The 23,507-nt window shown below is 39.5% G+C and overlaps 1 protein-coding gene across 3 annotated transcripts in view; it reads left to right on the forward strand.

Annotated features, from left to right (window-relative positions):
* The window catches only part of SVEP1 (sushi, von Willebrand factor type A, EGF and pentraxin domain containing 1), a 203,104-nt gene that overhangs the window by 93,622 nt on the left and 85,975 nt on the right, over window positions 1–23,507 (forward strand). For all 3 annotated transcript variants that reach the window (XR_006058565.2, XM_012113658.4, XM_060408928.1), the window contains exons 9-18: window positions 121–250; window positions 6,112–6,219; window positions 6,964–7,095; window positions 7,710–7,904; window positions 9,088–9,209; window positions 11,294–11,402; window positions 16,414–16,578; window positions 17,606–17,839; window positions 19,660–19,821; window positions 21,088–21,249. Coding sequence is in view for 2 of the 3 variants with exons in the window: in XM_012113658.4 (XP_011969048.3) it covers window positions 121–250; window positions 6,112–6,219; window positions 6,964–7,095; window positions 7,710–7,904; window positions 9,088–9,209; window positions 11,294–11,402; window positions 16,414–16,578; window positions 17,606–17,839; window positions 19,660–19,821; window positions 21,088–21,249 (1,519 nt within the window). In the remaining variant the exon portion in view is untranslated. The remainder of the gene's footprint in view (window positions 1–120; window positions 251–6,111; window positions 6,220–6,963; window positions 7,096–7,709; window positions 7,905–9,087; window positions 9,210–11,293; window positions 11,403–16,413; window positions 16,579–17,605; window positions 17,840–19,659; window positions 19,822–21,087; window positions 21,250–23,507) is intronic.

A 23,507-nucleotide genomic window follows, 5' to 3' on the forward strand; every position in this document is an offset into this window, starting at 1 on the left:
AAAACATTGTGTCATTTTTAACTTCACTTTGCTAATAATATATTATAAACCAAAAAGTAATAAAAGTGCTATTAATGTTAAGTTTAACTTTCCAAATATTTGGAAATTTCTTTCCAAAAGGTATCAATCCACGTTCATCCAGCTTTTAGCCCACCTTATCTTTTCCCAATTGGAGATGTTGCTGTCACATACACGGCAACTGACCCATCCAGCAACCAAGCCAGCTGCACCTTCCATATCAAGGTTATTGGTAAGTCTTCAGATTACTTGGGTAAGTTTGTGAAAATAATCCAGAACCCCCAAAAGCTTTGGCTCTTTTTTATCTTCAGCAACTTCCTTTTTTTCCACTGATTCTTCCTTCTGTCATTGAAGCAGCTTCCTCTTTGAAACCTATGTACCGTTTAACTATCACTATATCTCTGATTCCTTTCTATTGGAACCTTTTGAAAATTCCCCAGTGGTTGCCATATCTTTTGGCTTAACTGCCATTTATTCTTTTTTTTTTTTTTTTAATTTTGATGTATGTTTACTTTATTTTTTTTTTATTTTTTAAATTAAATTTTTATTTTTTTTTCTTTTTTTTAATAATTTAGTTTTTTTTATTTTTTAAATTTTAAAATCTTTAATTCTTACATGCATTCCCAAACATGAACCCCCTCCACCTCCTCCCATAACATCTTTCTGGGTCATCCCCATGCACCAGCCCCAAGCATGCTGCATCCTGCGTCAGACATAGACTGGCGATTCAATTCACATGATAGTATACATGTTAGAATGTCATTCTCCCAAATCATCCCACCCTCTCCCAAAAAGTCCGTTATACACATCTGTGTCTCTTTCCCTGTCTTGCATACAGGGTCGTCATTGCCATCTTCCTAAATTCCAGATATATGTGTTAGTATACTGTATTTGTGTTTTTCTTTCTGGCTTACTTCACTCTGTATAATCGGCTCCAGTTTCATCCATCTCATCAGAACTGATTCTTAAAGTCGCTCAATTCTGGCTTCTGTCTCCTCTACTCATAGAAATCAAGGTCACCAGGTAATCTCTAGAGTTAATCCTACTGCACACTTTTTGTCCTTATTTTATATAATGTTTCCATAGATTTTACATTATTGACAATGTTCTCTTTATCAAAACTGCCTCCTTTCCCATCTTCTCGGACACCAGTCTTTCTTGTTTCTTTCCCCCGTTATTCTAATTTTTTTTCCTCCTTGATTGCTTTTTTAGGTTTCTCTTCCTTAGACCAACTCTCAAATGTGGATCATCCCCAGGATTCCAGCCTTGACCCTCTTTCTTTCTCTCTAGTTTTCCTGGTAATTTTGCTAACTGATAACTCCTGGATTTCTGTCACCAGCTCAGATTTCTCTTCTGAATTTCAAATTTATATAAAACTGCCTACTGAACTTTCCCATGTGAATGCCCCACAAACATTTCAAATTCACTCAAACTTAAGATATTTCTTAGCTCAGAAAACATAGTGAGGACCTAGTTATCAGGCAAGAACTCTGGAAGTCATTCTTGACTCCTCCCTCTGTATCCAACTTCCAATAAGTTATCAGGTTCTACTGGTTTCATCTCCTTAATACCTCTGAAATCTGTCCCCATCTCTCCATCCTCACACCCCACTGCTATAGATCAGTCCTTCTTTTTAATTTCATTTTCTTGACCTGGTTTACTTCATCATCTCCTAACGTGTTTGTGCTTTCACTCAATTCAGTAGATATTCAGTAGATACCAGATGGTACTCGGAAATGGCAACCCACTCCAGTACTCTTGCCTGGAAAATCCCATGGATGGAGGAGCCTGGTAGGCTACAGTCCATGGGGTTGCAAAGAGTCGGGCACAACTGAGCGGCTTCACTTTCACTTGCACTCTCCAGGCAAGAATACTGAAGTGGGTAGCCATTCCATTCCCCAGAGGATCTTCCCGACCCAGGGATCGGACTCAAGTCTCTTGCATTGCAGGCAGATTCTTTACCATTTGAATCACCAGGGAAGCCCAGATAGATAGCCACCAATAAGACTTAATATGTGGGGAATATATGAATGAGGTGGTCTGCTGTAGTGCTCAAAAGTACAGACTGTGAACACAAACCACCTGAGTCCAGAGCCATCTCTCCTACTTAAGACAGAGTGACTGGCCACTTCTCTGTGCTTATTTCTTCATCCAGAAATAGAATTAATAAATGTATTACCTCATAGGGTTATTGTGAGGTTTCTAATTAGTTAAGATATACAGACTACTTGAAGTAGCGCCTGACACATTCAGTTCAGTTCAGTTCATTCACTCAAGTCGTGTCCGACTCTTTGCGACCCTGTGAACTGCAGCACGCCAGGCCTTCCTGTCCATCACCAACTCCCGGAGTTCACCCAAACTCATGTCCATTGAGTCAGTCATGCCATCCAGCCATCTCATCCTCTGTTGTCCCCTTCTCCTTCTGCCCTCAATCCCTCCCAGCATCAGAGTCTTTTCCAGTGAGTCAACTCTTTGCATCAAGTGGCCAAAGTATTGGAGTTTCGGCTTCAACATCAGTCCTTCCAATGAACACCCAGGACTGATCTCCTTTAGGGTGGACTAGTTGGACCTCCTTGCAGTCCAAGGGACTCTCAAGAGTCTTCTCCAACACCGCAGTTCAAAAGCATCAATTTCTTCGGCATTCAGCTTTATTTATAGTTCAACTCTCACATCCATACGTGACTAGTGGAAGAACCATAGCCTTGACTAGACGGACCTATGTTGACAAAGTGATGTCTCTGCTTTTTAATATGCTATCTAGGTTGGTCAGAACTTTCCTTCCAAGGAGTAAACATCTTTTAATTTCATGGCTGCAGTCACCATCTCCAGTGATTTGGGAGCCCCCCAAAATATAGTCAGCCACTGTTTCCACTGTTTCCCCATCTATTTCCCATGAAGTGATGGGACCAGATGCCATGATCTTCGTTTTCTGAATGTTGAGCTTTAAGCCAACTTTTTTACTCTCCTCTTTCACTTTCATCAAGAGGCTCTTTAGTTCTTCACTTTCTGCCATAAGGGTGGTATCATCTGCATATCTGAGGTTATTGATATTTCTCCCGGCAATCTTGATTCTAGCTTGTGCTTCTTCCAGCCCAGCATTTCTCATGATGTACTCTGCATGTAAGTTAAATAAGCAGGGTGACAATATACAGCCTTGATGTACTTCCTTTTCCTATTTGGAACCAGTCTGTTGTTCCATGTCCAGTTCTAACTGTTGCCTCCTGACCTGCGTTAAATTCTATGTAAATATACTAACATTTTGCTCTTTTGGTTTCATATATATTTTTAGTGTTTATTTTAAAATTCAGTACATTGAATTCATTTTAAGAATTTTACATAACCTCTTGAAATAACTAATAACTGGCTTCTTACCCTAAAATGATAAGTTTTGGTGAGAGTAAATAAACCGACTTATATAAAAATCAATGTTTATGTCCTAGTGATTGGTTGTTTTTAATTGCTTTTTGAATGTTTTAAACATAAACATCACCAGTCACATGAAAAATATGTTGGATTTATTTTTATGGTGCTGTGATTTTAAACATGGACATGTGAGTCAAGAGTTTGCCACGTTTTCATTTTTCGCAATGAAGAGTCAGCATGGTGAAATGTAAAAAGTGTACTCGAGTGTCTAGCTAGATACTAGCTGAATTTTCCAATTCTGAAAGAGAGCAAGGAAATGGCAGGGAGGAGGGAACGGAAGAAGGGGAGGTAAAGAGACCGGGAAGGCAGGGGGAGAGGGAGACCAAAAATATTCCAAAGCCTACATTTTCTTGTTTTCCTCAGATGACAGAGTGTTGGTGTCTTAATGATAAATGAGAGGGAGTAGGAATGCTTTTGCTTAACATTCCACAGAATGCTGTCTCATGTGCTTTGAATGGACTTTCTTTTTCTGGAGATGCTGCGTCTGCTGGGACCTCCAGCTATTTGACAGTCAGTGGCCTCTGCGAACTGCTCTCTCTCATCCCCAAACTTCAATTTTTAAGTGTTTGGCTAAAATCAGATAACTTTAGAAAATCTTGGAACTATTTCATTTGTACTTTCTTTGGGGAGCATAGTAAATACTGCTAGATTTATAAATTTAACTATGTGTTGGCTTGATTCCGAATTCTCAAAATGCCCTGGCCTCCTACAAGCATTCCTTCATTCTTTTCTTTATGCAACAACTTTTTCTGAGCAACTGTTATGGGCCAGGTGCTGTGCTAGGCCATGGAGACTTGTGAGCCAAAGAGGCTCCATCGCTGGTTGACAGAGTTCACAGCCTAAGAAAGCAGTAAATCAAAGGTCCTACACTAAGGAAATGCAAATACCAGGAAAAGAGAAAAACTGAATATTTATTCACAAGACTTAGCTTCAAACAGAAATCTGTATAGTCTTATAGGTGCACCTCGTTTCATTTCAGGATATGTGTTTTCATATACATGGATAGTATATCATCTTTGTCTTGATGCCTGTGACTGTAATTTACCAGCTTACTGACCTCAGGCAAGTCTCGTAAATTTGCCTGGTTTGAGATTCTTTACCTATATAATAAGAAAAATACTGTTCATCCAGTCTCCCTCAAAGACGCTTTATTACAGATAGAATGGCATTTCATATGTGTAAAAATCAATAGTTATGTGAAAATGTCCTCCTTTACTACTTCTTGATTGTACTTTACTGACCTCCTCAAATTCTACCGCATTCTATCAGAGTGTGAAACCTGGCTCACCCGCACCCCCTCAAACCCTTCCTTCAGTGTAGATTACAGTGCCCAGCAACTGTTCTTTCATTTCTGCCATGGCTTTCACCCCTCTCCATTGCAGCCCCGTATTCCCGTGTCCACACTCTGTTCTTTGTCTTTACCTGGAATTTATCAACCTAGGCATCTTAGACCCCAGAGTCCCACCTCTGGACGTAACCTCCTGGCCTTCCAGCAATATCACATCCTCACTTTTTTCTGACAAAGGTTCGTATAATCAAAACTATGGTTTTTCCAGTAGTCATATACAGATTTAAGAGTTGGACCATAAAAAGACTGAGCGCAGAAGAATTGATGCTTTCGAACTGTGGTCCTGGAGAAGACTCGTGAGAGTCCCTGGACACCCAGGAGATCAAACCAGTCCATCCTAAAGGAAATCAGCCCTGAATATTCATTGGAAGGATTGATGCTGAAGCTGAAACTCTAATTACTTTGGCTACCTGATGCAAAGAGTTGACTCATGGGAAAAGAGCCTGATGCTGGGAAAGATTGAGAGCAGCAGTGTAACAGAGGATGAGATGGTTGGATGGCACCACTGACTCAGTGGACATGAGTTTGAGCAAACTTTGGGAGATAGTGAACAGCAGGGAAGCCTGATATGCTATAGCCCGTGGAGTTGCAAAGAGTCCGACATGACGAGAAGCTTAACAATAACAACGACACTTGAATGTCTTACATATTCTGCAGCATGACTCGGATCTCTGCCCGTTGGTCTTCCATGTACCATCTGTCAGCCCTTCAGTTAAGAGGAGGATCATTCAGGAGATCCCTGTGAAAGCACTGCTTTGGTCATTTCACGCCTTCTCATTATCTGGGAATGTTTACTTCACTTCTGGGTGGATCAGCTCAACTGCCACTGGCAAAACTCACAAATTAAATGCTCACCACATCCCGAATTTACCATTTATACTGCTGTGTTCATGGTGGTTTGAGCAATCTGGTATTTCTTCAACAAGTAGAGTGAAGCATAGCAAGAATCAGCTTTTTCTTGTGATGTTGAGATCAGGGATGAAACATGCATATGTGCCCAGTCATGTGGAACTGTTTGTGACCCCAAGGACTATAGCCCACCAGGCTCCTCTGTCCATGGGATTATCCTGGCAAGAATATTGGCGTTGGTTGCCATTTCCTCCTCCAGGGGTCTTCCTAACCTAGGGATTGCACCCACATCTCTTACAGTTCCTGCATTGGCAGGTGGATTCTTTAACACGTCATCATCAAAGGGATCCCAGGGCCAGCCTTGTGTCAAGGTTCTCTGCCTGCACAAGTAGACTTCGGTTCTCTTTTGCAACACTCCTCATCAGTTTTGAATATCAGTTGTGAACTTCATCCTCTGATTTCATGTTTTTTAGATGTAGAACCACCTAGCATAGACTGGTGCAGATCCCCGCCTCCAGTCCAGGTCTCTGAGAAAGAGCATGCTGTGACCTGGGATGAGCCTCAGTTTTCAGACAACTCAGGTGAGAATGCAGGTATCTTGTTGTCAACATGCTACCACCAAATAAAAAGCTTTTAAAAAGATAAAAGAGAAATAAAAAGCAAATTACTCTAAATATAGTAGCATGGATAATTACAGAAGATGTTTTAATGCTAGGATAATTCTGTATATTTTAACATTGTTAGTCTTAACCTATCCATGGCTTTTCATTCATTATTCAGTGGGGATTTATTAAACTTGTGCAGTGTATTTTATTTGAAAGTGTTCTAGTAAATTCATTCAGCCTCTAAGCTTCCTTTATCCTAGAGACATAAACTATGCATCCTATTGGCAAGTCTAAAGCAGTTCTATGTATTCATACTCAGTTCTTAAACATCTGCCAAAAATGCTATAAAAGCTCATAGGAAAACAGAAAAAAGTGAGCAAATATAGCTGAAGTTCACTTTAAAGTTTTTGCAAACACCCTGAAAACAAGGATGCAAGTGAAATGGATTTCTTAAGTAAATTTCCAGTATTCACAGAGACTGATCTAGTAAAGGAAAATAATCTATTTAGCAAGAATGCCTTCATTTAATGAGGCTTTTGAGTCAACTATTTCTGTAGTTTAGTGTAAGATTTTATAGTTTATTTTCTGTTAGCCCAGTTTGTACCAATAGAATGTTCAGCTGGTTTGTATAAAGAGTAAATGAAAATTCTAATCACGTAAAGTGACTGCACACAATAACCCCCAGATTGGAGTCCTCCTTTCCCCTTCTCTCCTTTTTAGGGGCCGTGGTGACCGTCACCAGAAGCCATACACCAGGAGACCTTTTCCCTCAAGGGGAGACGGTAGTGCGGTATACAGCCACTGACCCCTCAGGCAATAATAGAACCTGCGACATCCACATTGTCGTAAAAGGTATACTCTGCATAAGCCTCCAAAATCTAGCTGACACTTGAGATGTGTAATCACTATTGCACTCTCCTTTGTGAAAGAAAATAGGCTATGAACATAGCTGTTTAAAGTTAGAATACTGACAGATTGTATTGAGGTTTCTAATGATCACTTCATGGTAAATACACAGGCTTTCTTTGGAGCTAGTCTGTAACCACTTATTAACATTTTCTCTAAAGTTACAAAGTATTGTTCTTATGATCCTATTTTGAATGCTTGGGGAGACAGATTCCGAAAATTTGTTGCTATGTAACGTTATTTGGTTTTCCTTTTTATTAAAAGAATGCCAAAAATAACAGTTGCACATCAGAAGTACTTTTAGCTTTTCATAAAATATGCACAATTATGCATAGGTAATTAATTGCACATTGGTACAGCTTTTTAGCTGTACCAACCTAGGAATCAAAAAGCAGAAACTGCAGCAGCCTCACACTATGGAGGCTATTTCACTATTGTGAAAGTTTTTTTAGGAGTAATGGTGGACAGGAGGAATTCTTTTCAAAATTCAGCTTAGACACTTAGATTTTAATTTATATTTTAATACCACTGTATATAAATAATTTAATTTTTTTACATAGGTTCCCCCTGTGAAGTTCCATTTACACCTGTAAATGGGGATTTTGTATGTACTCAAGATAGTACTGGTGTTAACTGCACATTAAGTTGCTTAGAGGGCTATGATTTCACAGAAGGATCTACTGACAAGTATTATTGTGCTTATGAAGATGGTATCTGGAAGCCACCATATTCCACTGAATGGCCAGACTGTGCTAGTAAGTTCTAAATTTTTCTGGGCTTCTTTAGTATGTGTGAATATGTGTTTGACTACCCATATGAGTAAATTTCTTAACATTAAAGAGAAAAATTGCCTTAATACAGGGTTTAGATTTGGTAAGTAGGAAACAGTGCCATGAATTTGAAGTGTTTATAGATAGGAGAAATGTCCATCCCTCAATTTAAAATATTAGCCCAGGATCTTATTGCTGATTGGATTGCTATAGGATAAGACTCAGTTTATAGGAAAACCATCTTGGCCCCTTCATTATTATTTACCAGAATTGTCAGAAGAGTCAGCATGTCATTCTTGAGCTGTAAACTTGAACTAAAGTATAGTCTGATGTCTGGAGAAGAACTTATATTTAAAGTAAGAGCCTATATGCTTTTCAGATCAGTCATACTCTTTTTTGGAAGTGATTTAGATCTATTCTGTAACCTTGTGTATTATCCTAAAGATAATCCAATGTCTTCATCTTGTGTAAATAATAATCTCTGGAGTGAATCTTTGATCCACTACTGTAGATGGAGTTTAAATGCCAGTGTCTTACAAAGTAAAACCCACTTACTTGAGCTGTATCGTTCCTAAATTTGGTAAATATAAGTGATATTACTCACCTCTATCAAAGATTTAGACCGTAGGATTTTAATATTGATATTGTTAGGAGACTGTGAATATTTTGAGACTTCTTGCTGAGTCTTAACTTCTAAACTTCTGATCCAAGGAAAAGTTTATCTCTGTGAAATTACACTTTTAAGAAATATAATTTCACATACCATTTAGAAATTTTTTAGTGTCTATTGATTGAAAATATAATATAAAAATATACATTATAAACTTATATAATATCTTTGCAACCAGAATTTTTCAAAGATTCCCAGGAATATAATGAAAAAAATGTTTGTATCTCTTTCTCCCTTAAATGTTCACTTTGACATATGATTGGAAGGTTAAGAATAATATATAAAAGCAAATATATCACCAGGTAACTGGGTACATGGCTGCTTGGCTGGTGGTTTATTATGATCAATTGATTAATGCCTGGAAACATTCCTTAACTATCAACTTTTGTTTTTATAACAATCCCATAAACCATGTCGGGATGAAAATACCAATTTAATTCCACAGAAATTAAATTTGTGTTTTGAAAACACTAACCAACTGAAACTGGTTTTTTCCAGTAAAACGTTTTGCAAATCATGGGTACAAGTCCTTTGAGATGCTGTACAAAGCAACTCGCTGTGATGACACAGATCTGTTGAAGAAATTTTCTGAAGCATTTGAGACCACCCTGGGGAAAATGGTATGTCAGTAGCGTTCCTTGGTTGTTTGCCATATTTTAAAGGATGCTGTGGAGTTTTCCATAGTTGCTCTGTGTCACCTGCAACAGAAATTCTTTGTCTTGATGAGTTCCTTTTTCTTTGTGACCCAAACTTGCTCCTCATATTTAGAATTATTCATAGGTTTTGGTCTCCTGGAGTGAATTATAAGTAAGTCTGTGTTAAAGCACTTCAAATTTTTTAAAACATTCAGAAAAACTTAGAGTCCCTTTGGTTTGAGAATGTCTGCTTTGTTGTTTAAAGTATGACAGAAATGCCCTTGTTGTCTGTTTTTCTTTTATGATCACTGAACATTTAAAGGGTTTTCTTTTTCATGCAAGTTTAGGACTCTTTCGGGATTCCAGGAGAGCAAAGCAATGTATTTAAGTGTATCGAGCATCTTGAAAGCAGGAAATGTTCTATATATATATATATATATATATATATATATATGAGTATATAAATGTTTTATATATGTTTTTTATATATTTATAGTTTATATATATGTGTATGTATATATAACTTCTGTGAAATCATAGTCCTCTAAGCAACTTATATCCCTAACAGAGTTGAGTGGCTTAGATTTAGGATAGATTCTGAAAGTAGATGCAATAGGAGTAGATTTGATGCAGAGTGTGAGAAAGAGAGGTGTCAGGAAGGGGTAGAGGACATGAGCACAGGTACAGGGGTGAGTCCACATGTGATGTGTGTGAAAGAAGGATCGTTTGTGACTGTCTGATCTGTGAAAAAAGATACAGAATGATCAGACTGGAGTAAGGCTGGGGAGGAGTTGTTGGAGGTTTGAGAAAAGAGAATGTGGTACGAAATGATCTTCTAGGAGAGCATAAATGAATATACTAGAGAAATGTAGGACTGGCCGTAAGCAGGGATGTGTTTTCTCCCAAACTATAGTTGAGCATATGGGCACAACTGTGGAGAAAGCAGAGCAATCAATTTAACTGGGGTTAAAGTTCTCCAGACAAATTGAGAAGGGTGCATGCAAAGGAGTAATTCATGGTGACAGACCAAGGAGGGTGCGTGCAAGGGAGTAAGTAATTTATGGTGATGGATCAAGATGGGATCCAAGATGGGTAAATAAGGAAGTGAAGACATCAGGGGCTGAGGGACAGTGAAGAGGTGACAGTGTCAGTGGATTACAGAAGAGGTGTTGGATTCCTGGGTCTAAGAGAGGGTGCAGTTACTTGTAAGGACAAGACCTGAGGGTATGACTGAGTAACTGACAAAGTAAGGCTGGAAGATAGAAGAGGAAGTGAGAATTCAAGGTGATGGAAGGATCAGCTGGCTGAATATAGAAATCACCCAGGGCTATACCAGGGACACTTACTAAGGTTCTTGGCATGAGGAAGTGACTCGGAATAGGGGAGGGCTATAGGTGACGGGCACAAGGAGATCAGTGTGTGGTATGGCTTACTGCAGGAGCTTCAAAACTCAGGCTTCAAGGAGGTTCATGGGAGTATGAGCTAGAAACAGCACTAAAGAGTGAGGAGGACACTTCCTCACCTCCATGACCACCACCTAAAAAAACAAGGAAGTCAGGTTTAATTGAGAGCAAAAGTGAAAAGAACAGAGAGAGAGAGGAGGTGAATACTAATAAGGGTTTGACTGGTTCTTGACTGTGAACTTCAGAGGGTACCAAGGAAAGTTTTGAGGACTTTACTTGGAAGAGGGTGGGAGATGGGGCCAGAGAAAAGGGATCTAAAGAGTCATTAATAGAAAATTGTAAATCAGCTATACTTCAATTGAAAAAAACAAAACTCAATTGGGGTGAAAGTTCAGAGACAGATATCCCAGGAGTCCTGAGTTTCTTGCGGTAAGTAATGTAAACAGAGAGAAAAGGCATGAGACTGATCTTGGTGGTCCACGGCACTGAGAGGAGGTAGGGGAGGGCAAGGAGGAGGGTCAGGAACCTTGTTAAGGACAGGGAGCGCTCTGGGGTCCTTTCTTCCTTCCTGCTGATAGAGACGTGAAGAACAGGAGCGTAGAGCTTAATCAAGGCACACCCAGATGTGAAGCACAGTTTGTCCTGTTTCATTTTTTTTTTTTACAGGTCCCGTCATTTTGTAGTGATGCTGATGACATTGACTGCCGACTGGAGGACTTGACCAAAAAATACTGCCTTGAATATAATTATGACTATGAAAATGGCTTTGCAATCGGTAATGAAATTATTTAGTGTGGGTAGTTGGGAAAACTGTTGTGCAGGCTAAGAAAATCATTCCAGAAGAGTGGGGCGAATTAGAAAAATAACCTTTCACTTATTTATTCATCAAGAGTTCTAGGATGACTGGATAACCTGATCCTGTGTGTAATGATATTTATAGATATGTAATTCTTTCAAAATATTAGCCAGAATGCTTCAGGATGATAAATACTAAGAAAACTAAGTCACATTGTGATTGTAAAATTCAAATATTTGTATGGTGTCTTAGAGTAGTAATAGTTATAAGGTACTAATGGCAATTTTTATATGGCATTTAACTTAAATTGGAAGTCATTTATTCAAAATAGTAATACACGTAAAATATTCACATTCCTCACTTATAATATGTTAAGACTCAATCTATTCCAGTCTGATATACCTTCGAGTAGAATTTGGATGTTTTCTTCGTGTAGACTCTGAATGTTTTTTCTTCTGTTTTTTAAAGAAATAATTGACATACAACTTTTATTAAGTGTACTCCAAAGTGTGTTATGGGATTTCTTTGTCCTTTCCAGTAATTATACTTATTTTTATTTCATTCTTATAAAACTGTCTCTACAGAACTTGCAGAGTAATGTTTTAGAACACAGTGGTGATACCGTCCTGGTTAAATACATGAATTCTACAACCAACTAGTAAATGTCTGAATCCTGGCTTACCCACCTACTATGAGGCAGGGGAGGAGAAGGCAATGGCACCCCACTCCAGTACTCCTGCCTGGGAAATCCCATGGGCGGAGGAGCCTGCTAGGCTGCTAGGAGTCCATGGGGTCGCGAAGAGTCGGACACGACTGAGCGACTTCACTTTCACTTTTCACTTTCATGCATTGGAGAAGGAAATGGCAACCCACTCCAGTGTTCTTGCCTGGAGAATCCGAGGGACGGGGGAGCCTGGTGGGATACCATCTATGGGGTCACACGGAGTCGGACACGACGGAAGTGACTTAGCAGCAGCAGCAGCAGGAGGCAGGGGAAGAGCTTAAGTTCTCAAACCACTCTGTGCCTCAATTTTCTCATCTGTAAACTGGGTGTGTAAGAGTGCTGAGCTCATAGGGCTGTTGTAAGGATTAAATGAGGAAATACAAGAGAAAGTAAAGTGCTTAGATTATTTGAAGCAGTATTAATTCACATGAGAGTGGACATTCTTTTTGTTTTTGACACTAATCATATTTCTCTTAGTGATTTAGCATTGAGTGATATTGACTATTGCTTTAGAGCTTTTAAATTGAAAAATATTATTTCTGCATATATGTTTTTTGCAAAAATTTGAAAAATACTAAAAGAATAAAATTGAGATAACCTGCAGTTCCAGAAATAATTGTTACTATATTAATGTGTATATTACTTACTGCATTTGAGTGTAGACCCATACTATTTTGTAAACATGATTTTCTAGTTAATATTTTATCGAGGATACTTTTATGTCATAAATATTTCAGTGCAATTTTTTGAACTTTTTATTTTGTATTGGGGTATAGCTGATTAACAATGTTGTGATAGATGAACAGTGAAGGGATTCAGCCATAAATAGACATTATCCATTCTCCTCCAAACCCCCACTGCCATCAAGGCTGCCACATAACATTGAATAGAGTTCCATGTGCTGTACATGGATCTTTGTTGGTTATCCATTTTAAATATACCAGTGTGTTCAATGCAGTTTTAATGACTACATATTTTATGAATTTGCTATAATTTATATAAACAGTTTCCTATTGGTAGACTTTGAGTTTGTTTCCCAGTTTTAACGATTATAAACAACTTCTCAGTGAACATAATGGAAGTTAAAGTTTTAGACAGAAGAACACAAAGTGGCCTTGGTGGGGGCGTTGGCAGTGGCACCTCTAGAATACCAGTGCCTCTTCTGTCACACGTGACCCAGGTTCCCGCTGCCCCCGGATTGCCGAGGTAGGTTGCAAGGGTGCAGGACTGCACACAGAGGGAGTCAGCTATCATCATGAGACTTTGTGATGGGTGACGTGTGTCATCCTGTAAGGATCTGAATACTGTATGGTGCAAGTGATGCAAGGGATCCTGAGAGGCAAACCTTCTTCCTTGAGTGTCTTTACACCACTCACAAAATTGTTAATATTTATAACACCTTGGCATGTCATAATGTGTGGAAAAGAAAGGGCCAGTAAATATACTAAAATGATTAGATCTTATACTACTCATGTAGTTCAGATTAAAACTAAAGTGAGATGCCATTTTTTATCCTGTCTGATGAACAAATTTGAGTAAAAATCTCAATACCCAGAGTTGGCAAAGGTGTCATGAGATAAAAATTATACTCACATATTGTGTGTAGAGAAGAAATTGAAGAGCATTTGGCAATATGTAACTAAAGGGTTAAAAATGCTCAGACCCATCTGAGGATATTTCTCAAGATAAAAGTCATACTAATGTACCAACATGTACCATATTTTGTAAATTCCAAGATGTACATATTTCATTTGGGTATTTATGGAATTGGGTGGTGTCTTCTCACTGACGGTGAGAAGATTTTATGACATAGTGTAGTACAAGGATGTTCTAAAATTTTGAAATAACCTCAAAGTCTGAAAATATAAACTTAGTTTGTAGTGAAAGTGAAAGGAAAGTGAAGTCGCTCAGTCATGTCCGACTCTTTGTGACCCCATGGACTGTAGCCTACCAGGCTCCTCTGTCCGTGGAATTCTCCAGGCAATAGTACTGGAGTGGATTGCCATTTCCTTGTCCAGCGGATCTTCCCGATCCAGGGATGGAACCCAGGTCTCCCACGTTGTAGACAGATGCTTTACTATCTGAGCCACCAGGGAAGTATAGCTATAGAAAAAGATATTAAACCATTTGATACAGAAATATTATATTGTTGAGAAAATTTGAAAAGTGATTAGCAAATAATATTCATATAGCATGATCTTATTTTGTTAAAAGTACAGTATGTTTATATTTATTCTAGCTGTATACATATATATATATATATATATATATATATATAAAGAAAGCAAGTGAAGTCACTCAGTCACTTCTGACTCTTTGTGACCCCATGGACTGTTGCCTGTCATGTTCCTCCATCCATGGGATTGTCCAGGCAAGAGTACTGGAGTGGGTTGCCATTTCCTTCTCCAGAGGATCTTCCCCACCCGGGGCTCAAACCTGGGTCTCCCGCATAGCAAGTAGACTCTACTACCTGAGCTACCACACACTATGTGTGTGTGTGTGCATAAATGTGTATGTGTGTGTTTATATATTCATATATGTGTGCATATATATATAATATGTGTGCATAAATGTGTATGTGTGTGTTTATATATTCATATATGTGTGCATATATATATAATATGTGTGCATAAATGTGTATGTGTGTGTTTATATATTCATATATAATATGTGTGCATATATATATAATATGTGTGCATAAATGTGTATGTGTGTGTTTATATATTCATAGAAAATATTCTTGGCTAAAATGTTATGGTCATTATTTCTGTGTGGTGGAATTATAGACAATCTTTTACATGTTTCTCTTTGTTCCTCTGGGATTTTGTGATGTTGTGTTTTTTACAATGGCTGCATGACACTTGTAGGGAAAAATGTTTAAGTGAAAAATAAAACTATTGGTCTAGTTCTTTTTAAGTGGCTAAAAGCATGAATTAAGCTAAAAAAGAAACTCAAAAACCAACTTACTTAAGTGGACAAACCTGTATAAATAGATTTGATGTTTAAAGCACATAACTAAGCAACAACAGTGTGCCTACATCAATATTATTTACTCTCACTGAGCTTTTAGAATGAGTCTAAAAGCTAGTCTAAAAACTAGTCTATGAGCTAGTTTGCATGAATTAGCTGTTATTCTGCAGACCTATAAGATAGGAATAATAATCTCAATGTAGACATAAAGAAGCTGAGATTCAGAGTAATGAAAGTAGCTTGATTAAGATAGTACAGGCATACATCATTTAGCAAGAAGTTACCATCTGAACCATGCAGTTGGTCACAGTGATATGGAAGGCATCTAAAGAGACACATAAAACCATGCTTCTCACTCCAGTATTCATGGCCTCCCTGGTGGCTCAGATGGTCAAGAATCTGCCTGCATTGTGGGAGACCTGGGTTTGATCCCTGGGATGGGAAGATCCCCTGCAAGAGGGTATGGCAACCCACTCCAGGATCCTTGGGCTTCCCCGGTGGCTCAGACAGTAAAGAAGTCCTGGATTTGATCCTTGGTTTGGGGAGATTCCCTGGAGGAGGGCATGGCAACCCACTTTAGTATTTTTGCCGGGAGAATTCCATGGACAGAGGAGCTTGGCAGGCTGCAATTCCTGGAGAGTCTGACGTGACTGAGTGACTAAGCACAGCATACTGCCTCCAGCAGTTTCTTAAGTGCGTAAACATTTAACTCATAATGCTGCCCAAAGAAACTAGCATAGCTATAGAAAAAGACATTAAACTATTTGACACAGAAATATTATAATATATTGTTGAGAACATTTGAAAAGTGATTATCAAATATATACACATAGTATTATCTTTGTTATTATCTTTGTTAAAAGTACAGTATGTTTATATTTAAAATATGCAGATATGCAAATATCTTGAATAATCTTCACAAAGGGAAATCTGTTTATGCACATTCAGTTTGTGACACTGATATTAAAAAAAGACAAGAATGGAACAAACCCTGAAAGGAAATAGACATTGATTAAAATCTATACCCACCTCCCGTTTCCTCTAAACCTACTATAATTATTAGGCTGAAGATAGAATGGTTTAAATGCCTACATAGCTTGTTCATTGCTAATCTAAATTTAATATGAAGTGCCCAAGACTACAGTATAAAATTACAGGCAAAACTTTATATGTAGAACATTATGGGCAATTTAAATAGTAATCAAAGACAATGTAATTTGTGGCTGAACATTAGACCCTAAAAGCTGATAAAGATGCAGCTCTACAGTCTTTTATTTCTCTACCCCAACTTTTCAGGACCTGGTGGCTGGGGTGCAGCCAACAGGCTGGATTACTCTTATGGTGACTTCCAGGACACAGTGCGAGAAACACCCACGGGTGCTGGCAAAGCCAGATCTTCACGGATTGAAAGAAGTGCCCCAATATCCGACCACAAAATTAGGTTAATTTTTAACATCACAGGTAAGAATAGACTGTCTGTTTGAAAAGGTTAATATAATGGGAAATTCTTGGTTGGAGATCTATTTTCAAACTTTCTATGTGTTGTCAATATTAGGAAATTACCCTGGAACGGTATATTAGGGCAAGCACAATCACCTTGTTACTTTTCATAATATCACAGATATATTTTATGATTCTCAGAGCAACAAGCCCCTGGCTTCAAACTCCTCTTGACATGTTGAACTAAGGCATGTAAATAAGACATGTTGTTCTTAATATTCTCCATGTACTAGCTACTCAGTAAATAATAATTTAAATTTGTGTGTATCTTTCCTGGAATGTTCTTTTAATTGTGATTAAAAAGTCACATAATATAAAACATACTATTTTAACCATATTTAACTGTACAATTCAGTGGCATTAAATACATTCATCATCTCCCACCATCATCTATCTCCTGGATTTTTCACTTTCCTAAACTGAAACTCTGTCCCCATTCAACACTAAGTCCCCATTCCCGCTCCCCACCCCCGACCTGACCCCAGGATTTACTCCTAGTGTTCTTTCTGACTTTGAATTTGACTATTCTAGGTCCCTCATATCGGAGAAGGCAATGGCACCCCACTCCAGTACTCTTGCCTGGAAAATCCCATGGGTGGAGGAGCCTGGTAGGCTGCAGTCCATAGGGTCGCTAAAGTCAGGCACAACTGAGCAACTTCACTTTCACTTTTCATTTTCATGCATTGGAGAAGGAAATGGCAACCCACTCCAGTGTTCTTGCCTGGAGAATCCCAGGGACGGGGGAGCCTGGTGGGCTGCTGTCTATGGGATCGCACAGAGTTGGACACAACTGAAGCAACTTAGCAGCAGCAGCAGCAGCAGGTCCCCCGTATAAGTGGAATCAAACAGTATCTGTCTGCACCTAGTGTATATTGGAATGCGTTTTTAAAGTTAATATATGTCATTTTTTAGGGTAAAAACTCACTCCAAATGGCTTGCTGCAACACGGTGTGTGTGTGTGTTTTCTTTTGTTTTGTTTTTATCTCAGCTAGTGTGCCATTACCCGATGAAAGAAACGATACCCTTGAATTGGAAAATCAGCAGCGACTCATTAAGACATTGGAAACGATCACAAATCAACTGAAAAGGACCCTTGCTAAGGAGCCCATGTATTCCTTTCAGCTTGCCTCTGAAATGCTTGTAGTTGACAGCAATTCCTTAGAAACAGAAAAGGCTTTTCTCTTCTGCAGACCGGGCTCTGTGCTGAGAGGCCGAATGTGTGGTAAGATTTCTCGCTGTCACCAAAAATATTTGGTGCCTGTTGGGTCAGAGGACACAGGTCGAGTCACCCTACAACTGTAAAGGGGTATTGTCCTGAAATCTACATTTGTTATTGTTACGTGCTTTTTGTCTCAAAAGTCTAGATAACTACTATTGGTCAGGATAAGATTACTTTAGGTAAGGGACTCAAATCTTAGTTTTATTTCTAGATCTTTAGACCTCACAGCTTTCAGCAGCAACTCCAGTGACAAAAACTAAAACTTTGCTGACCACCTCTGTGTGCTGACTGAGACCCTGTCTTGTTTAATCCTGTTTAGCTACTGTATGAGGTACCATTATTATTAAGTACATTTTATGCATGAGAAAACCGAAGCCAAGAGGCTAAGAACTGAAGTCTTTTAAGACAATAAGTGATTCAGCTGATATACTCACCTAGGCAGCCAACACAAAATTCACATAGCATAAAATGAACCATTTTGAAGTATGCAGTTTAGTGGTGTTTAGTATAGTCACAGTGACATTCAACCATTACCTCTATCACAGTTCCAAAACATTTCCATCACCCCCAAAGAGACCCCAGACCCATTAAAGTGCCAGGCCCCTTTTCCCCTCCCCCCACAATCCCTTAGCTTTTACTGACTTTAGACTGTCACAATCTGAGTCAATTCCAGTCTCTTTCCTAAGCCAGTCATCATTTATAGATAGCAGAGTCTCCTCCAAGCAAAATCTACATGCTCAAACAGAACCAAATGACATGAGGCTTCTGTTAATCTCTCTACAGTGTGGGATATTATGTCCTGGTTAGAAAACCTTCATCAACAGTTCTCATTGCTATTCCCAGAGCTCAGCTAGGTTTTTCACGCTGGAATAAACCCAGCTCATCAAAAGCACATTAATATTGTCATTCTGAGCCCCCTCTTGTTTCTTTCTCAACTTGTAAGTAAAAATCTGGAATTGCCTTGGCCAGAGTTTTGCATTTCTCAGTGTGGTTTTCAGCCTACCTGTGTCAGCATCCCCTGAAGTGCTTGCCAGATTGCAGCTTGATTCAGGTCCCAATCCACAGGGGATGCCTCCTGACCCTTTGGGTTCAGGTCCTTGGAATCTGAAATTTTAGTAAGTTGCCTGATAATCACCCAAGTGATTCTTTCAGGTGTTCTCTCTGTAAGAATGCTAACTTTGATAGCAACCTCTCAGGGAATTTAATATCCCACTTTGATTTCAGAAATTCTGCACTCCGAGCCTGCCAAAATAGTAGACCAAATCTCCAGGGAAGGAAGGTTTTGAAACTGGCCAGTTTCTACAGGGTCTTTGGGTCTGAGGATGCCTCAGACTTGCACAAGGCTTCAGTGCAGTCTAAGCAGGGAGAGGGGTCAACTTAACTCATTTGTTCTAAGCTCCCCACCTTTGTCTGTTTTTATTTCCAGAAGTGATGCTATAATGTACAGTTTCATAAGGGAAACCATTCAGAAGAACAGCGGAGAAACCATTTTTAATATGTCAAAGCCCCAAATTAACTGCTTTATTTTTCTTCCATTCACTGTGTGTTTCCAGAATGATCTGGTTTATGCTTTAACCCACACTTCAAAGCCCGCATCCTATAAGATATAAGCTTGGTCAGTTAAGAATTTGCACTTTCTCAAAAAAAAATCTGTTTGTTGGTTTAGAGGACTACATTTATGGAAAACTTATCTTATGAGTAAACCTCTGACAGTGAAATTTAACTTACAAACAGTAGTAGCTGGAAGCATGCTTTATTAGTCTCATACCTAAGGGACAAAAGTATGTTCCATACAATATTCAGCATTTCCTGCTTGTTTTCAGTCAACTGCCCTTTGGGAACCTACTATTCCCTGGAACATTCTGTCTGTGAGAGTTGCTTGATGGGCTCCTATCAAGATGAAGAAGGGCAGCTTGAGTGCAAACCCTGTCCGACTGGGACTTACACTGAATATCTCCATTCAAGGAGCAGCTCGGAATGCAAAGGTAGTTAGACCAGAAGCCTGAATTTTATTTCCACTTAGGAAACCTCGCTAGCAAATAGGCTGAAATACAAGCATTACCAAAAGCAATTTCATTAACTGATTTTTTTTCTTTCTTTCAGTTATAAGCGATTACTTGAATGTTTCCCTCACTCAGAGAAGTCCATTTACCTTCCTTTTGGTACAGCCCATTGCTGTCTAAATCAAACTCCACCGTCAAGAACTTTAATCTGTTTTCATCAGTTAATTCCATGTGTTTTAGTGAATCTCACATTAACTGGTAGAAGGGACTTTCATGACTGTTAGCAAGCATTGGGCTGCTTTTTGTTTGAATAATATTTGATATGATGAGATTAACTCCATTTACTTGGAAATGAATACAGACCCATATGCACATCTTCTTGCTACTAAATTATCCAATCTTTCCAAAACATTGTTATAGTTACTGTCAGTGACCATTCCTAATGGAAACATCTCTTTCACGTTGTGGCTAAGATGTGTCTGAAAGAAGGAGTTGCAGGCTTGTTCCTCCTTGCCTGTTGTTGCCAGTGCAGGCGTGGGTGCTTCATGACATGTGTAAACTTGGGAGCAGTGCTGGGCGACCGCACATGCCCTGAAAATGCTGGCATCGCTGAAAGTGAGATTAATCTGGAGGAAAAGGGCAGAAGGAGAGGACAGTGCACTGGGGAAATCTGGCCTGAGGCCCACTCTACTACAGAATCATTGCTGTGCATTTTGGAAAGTTGCTCAATTCACCTCTCTGGGCCTCATGCTAAGACTACTCTTATTCCTCCTCTGCCAACCCTCAAATGAAATGGTGTCTGTAACCACGAGGAGGTAAGAGGGCCAGTTCTTATTTAGGGTGAAAATGGTGCCAGCATAGTGACGAGAGGAAAGCCCAATTGTGGGTTTTGTTTCTGTCACTCAAGAGAACAGCGTACAAGCTGGGAACTTGTACAAGAGCAAGTTTCCCTGTAACAGCTGGACCTGGTCAGACGCAGATTCCTAACTTCACTGCAAAACTATTTATCGACATTTTCAATGTGTCCAACACCATGCTGGGTCATAATAGAAGGAACTGGAAATGAGCCTATAGCTTATTAGCATACAGAAGTATGGAAAATCTAAAAGATAATGTGTCTGCTTGGAGTTCTTTGTGACCCTCATTTTATCCTAAAAAAATGAAAATATGGAAAACCCTATTGTACACAGTGCTACTTTCGTACAGTTGATGTCATTATTATTAACCATATTACATTTTTCATTTTAGCTCAGTGTAAACAAGGCACCTACTCATCAAATGGGCTTGAAACATGCGAATCGTGTCCGCTGGGCAGCTATCAGCCAGCGTTTGGTTCCCGGGGGTGCCTCTTATGTCCAGAAAACACTTCAACTGTGAAGAGAGGAGCTGCGGACATTTCTGCTTGTGGAGGTTAAGTCTTACACACATTGCTTTTTTTTTTTTTTTCCCCCAAGCCTGTGCTAGGTTCTCTGCATGGAAGAGTGGAATCTTGTTAGCAGAGCCATATGTCTGCTATATGCAAAGAATGTAAATAACTGTCTCTTCATAGAGTGTTTCCTTCTATTCAGCCAGTCGGTACTTAAGTGTAAACACCCATAATATAAACACCATCCTGGTACTGTTAGGGACACTCAAGAAGCACATGACTTGGTCCCAGGCCTCAACACTAGTAACCATGTGACCACATGGTATGAGAGAAATACTTGTCAACCAGGAACTTAGATTTTCGTGTACAAAATGAGGTCTTGTCTTATGTTCCTTGAAACTCGAAAAATACATCCTTCGGATTGTGACCTTTGTTCCCTGCAGTTTGAAGATTTTCACGAGTGGTTATCCACTCTGACTGCCTACTAGAATCGTTGCACATTCATATCAGTATTGTAGCCACTTATTGACTAGAGACATCTTAGTACATCTTTTGTTACCTGAACATTATTGACCAGAATGTTTCAATATTTACTTATATACCAGATCATTAGGCCACAGGAGTTAATTTCTGCAAAAAATGCCCCAGTCAGTAACATGTTAAAAATACGGAAACCCAGTCTCCACCCCCAGAGAATTCTGGTGTAAGTTTACTGGTTTTCTTCTGGAGACCCCCCCTCTCCCAATGTTGTTGTTTATGTCTGACTCTTCTGTGACCCCATGGACTGGAGCCCACCAGCCTCTTCTGTCCTTGGGATTCTCCAGGCAAGAATACTGGAGGAGGTAGCCATTTCCTTCTCCAGGGGATCTTCCCTACTGAGGGATCGAACCCATGTCTCCCTCATTGCAGGTGAGTTCTTTACCACTGAGCCACGAGGGAAACCCAGAGTTGCCCCAGATTCTAAAATGCGACTAAGTTTTGTTTCTCAAGTGTCACCATGGAGGGTTTGTTGAAACATGGATTCCTGGGGCCACCCCAGAGATTTTAATGCAACAGGTCTGGTAAAGGCCTTGAGAATTTGCATTTCTAACTGGTTTTCAGGCTTGCCTGATAGCACAGTTGGTAAAGAATCCGTCTGCAATGCAGGAGACCCTGGTTCAATTCCTGGGTTGGGAAGACCCATTAGAGAAAGGATAGGCTACCCACCCCAGTATTCTTGGGCTTCCCTTGTGGCTCAGCTGGTAAAGAATCTGCCTGCAATGTGGGAGACCTGGGTTCAGTCCCTGGGTTGGGAAGATCCCCGGAGAAGGGAAAGGCTCCCCACTCCAGTATTCTGGCCTGGAGAATTCCATGGACAATATAGTCCATGGGGTCACAAATAGTTGGACATTCTCAGGTGATGCTGATTCTGCTTGGTCCAGGGACCCCACATTGGGAACCACTGGTTAAATAGAAATATGAAGATTACAGTTTCAATTTCAAATAGTTCTAACATCCTTACCAGGTACAGCTTTCCAGCAGTGTAAAAACTGGAAGACAGAAACAAAAGTAAAAAATGAAAACTTAGAATGACAGTGGGACTCCATCTGACAAATCAAAGTCAGCCTATTGCCAGAAACTTAAAAAAACAACCTGCAGTGGCGTTGCGATTCAGTGGAACTTTGCAAAAAAATAGAAAGTTGTTTACCTCTGTCTGTTACACCACTGGGAACAGAACAAGCATGCCTGGCAAAAAATGACTTTTTAAAAAATTGTGTGTTCTACCTATTCTATATCCTTTATTGAAAAGCCAAAGGCCTATGGCAATCTGGACTTCCCAGGTGGCACTAGTGGTAAAGAACCCCCCCCGCCAATGCAGGTAGACTTAAGAGACACAAGTTTGATCCCGGGGTGGGGAAGATCCCCTGGAGAAAAGAATGGCAACCCACCCCAGTATTCTTGCATGGAGGATCCCATGGACAGAGAAGCCTGGCAGTCTGCAGTCCATGGGGTCACACAGAGTCAGACACGACTGAAATGACTTAGCGCGTATGCATGACAATCTGAAAGTTTAAAAACATCTCTTATTGAATGAGTGATGTTTTAATAAGCCAGTCTGGTGGTTCCTGATTTCCCCAAGGTACACACACATATATACATCTGTATCCAGTTAGAGACTGAGATTCCTGGAAAATGAATACTTAGAATGTTTTGAGTGTAGATGTGGGGAGGGGGCAGGGGGCAGCATTGCATTCTGGGAGTTACAGTCCCTGTAAGTTGAATGCTACCGTAAATATATGTTTTATATGCTGCATCTGTTTGA

Source organism: Ovis aries, chromosome 2 (assembly GCF_016772045.2).
Source record: "Ovis aries strain OAR_USU_Benz2616 breed Rambouillet chromosome 2, ARS-UI_Ramb_v3.0, whole genome shotgun sequence".
NCBI classification, from domain to species: domain Eukaryota; kingdom Metazoa; phylum Chordata; class Mammalia; order Artiodactyla; family Bovidae; genus Ovis; species Ovis aries.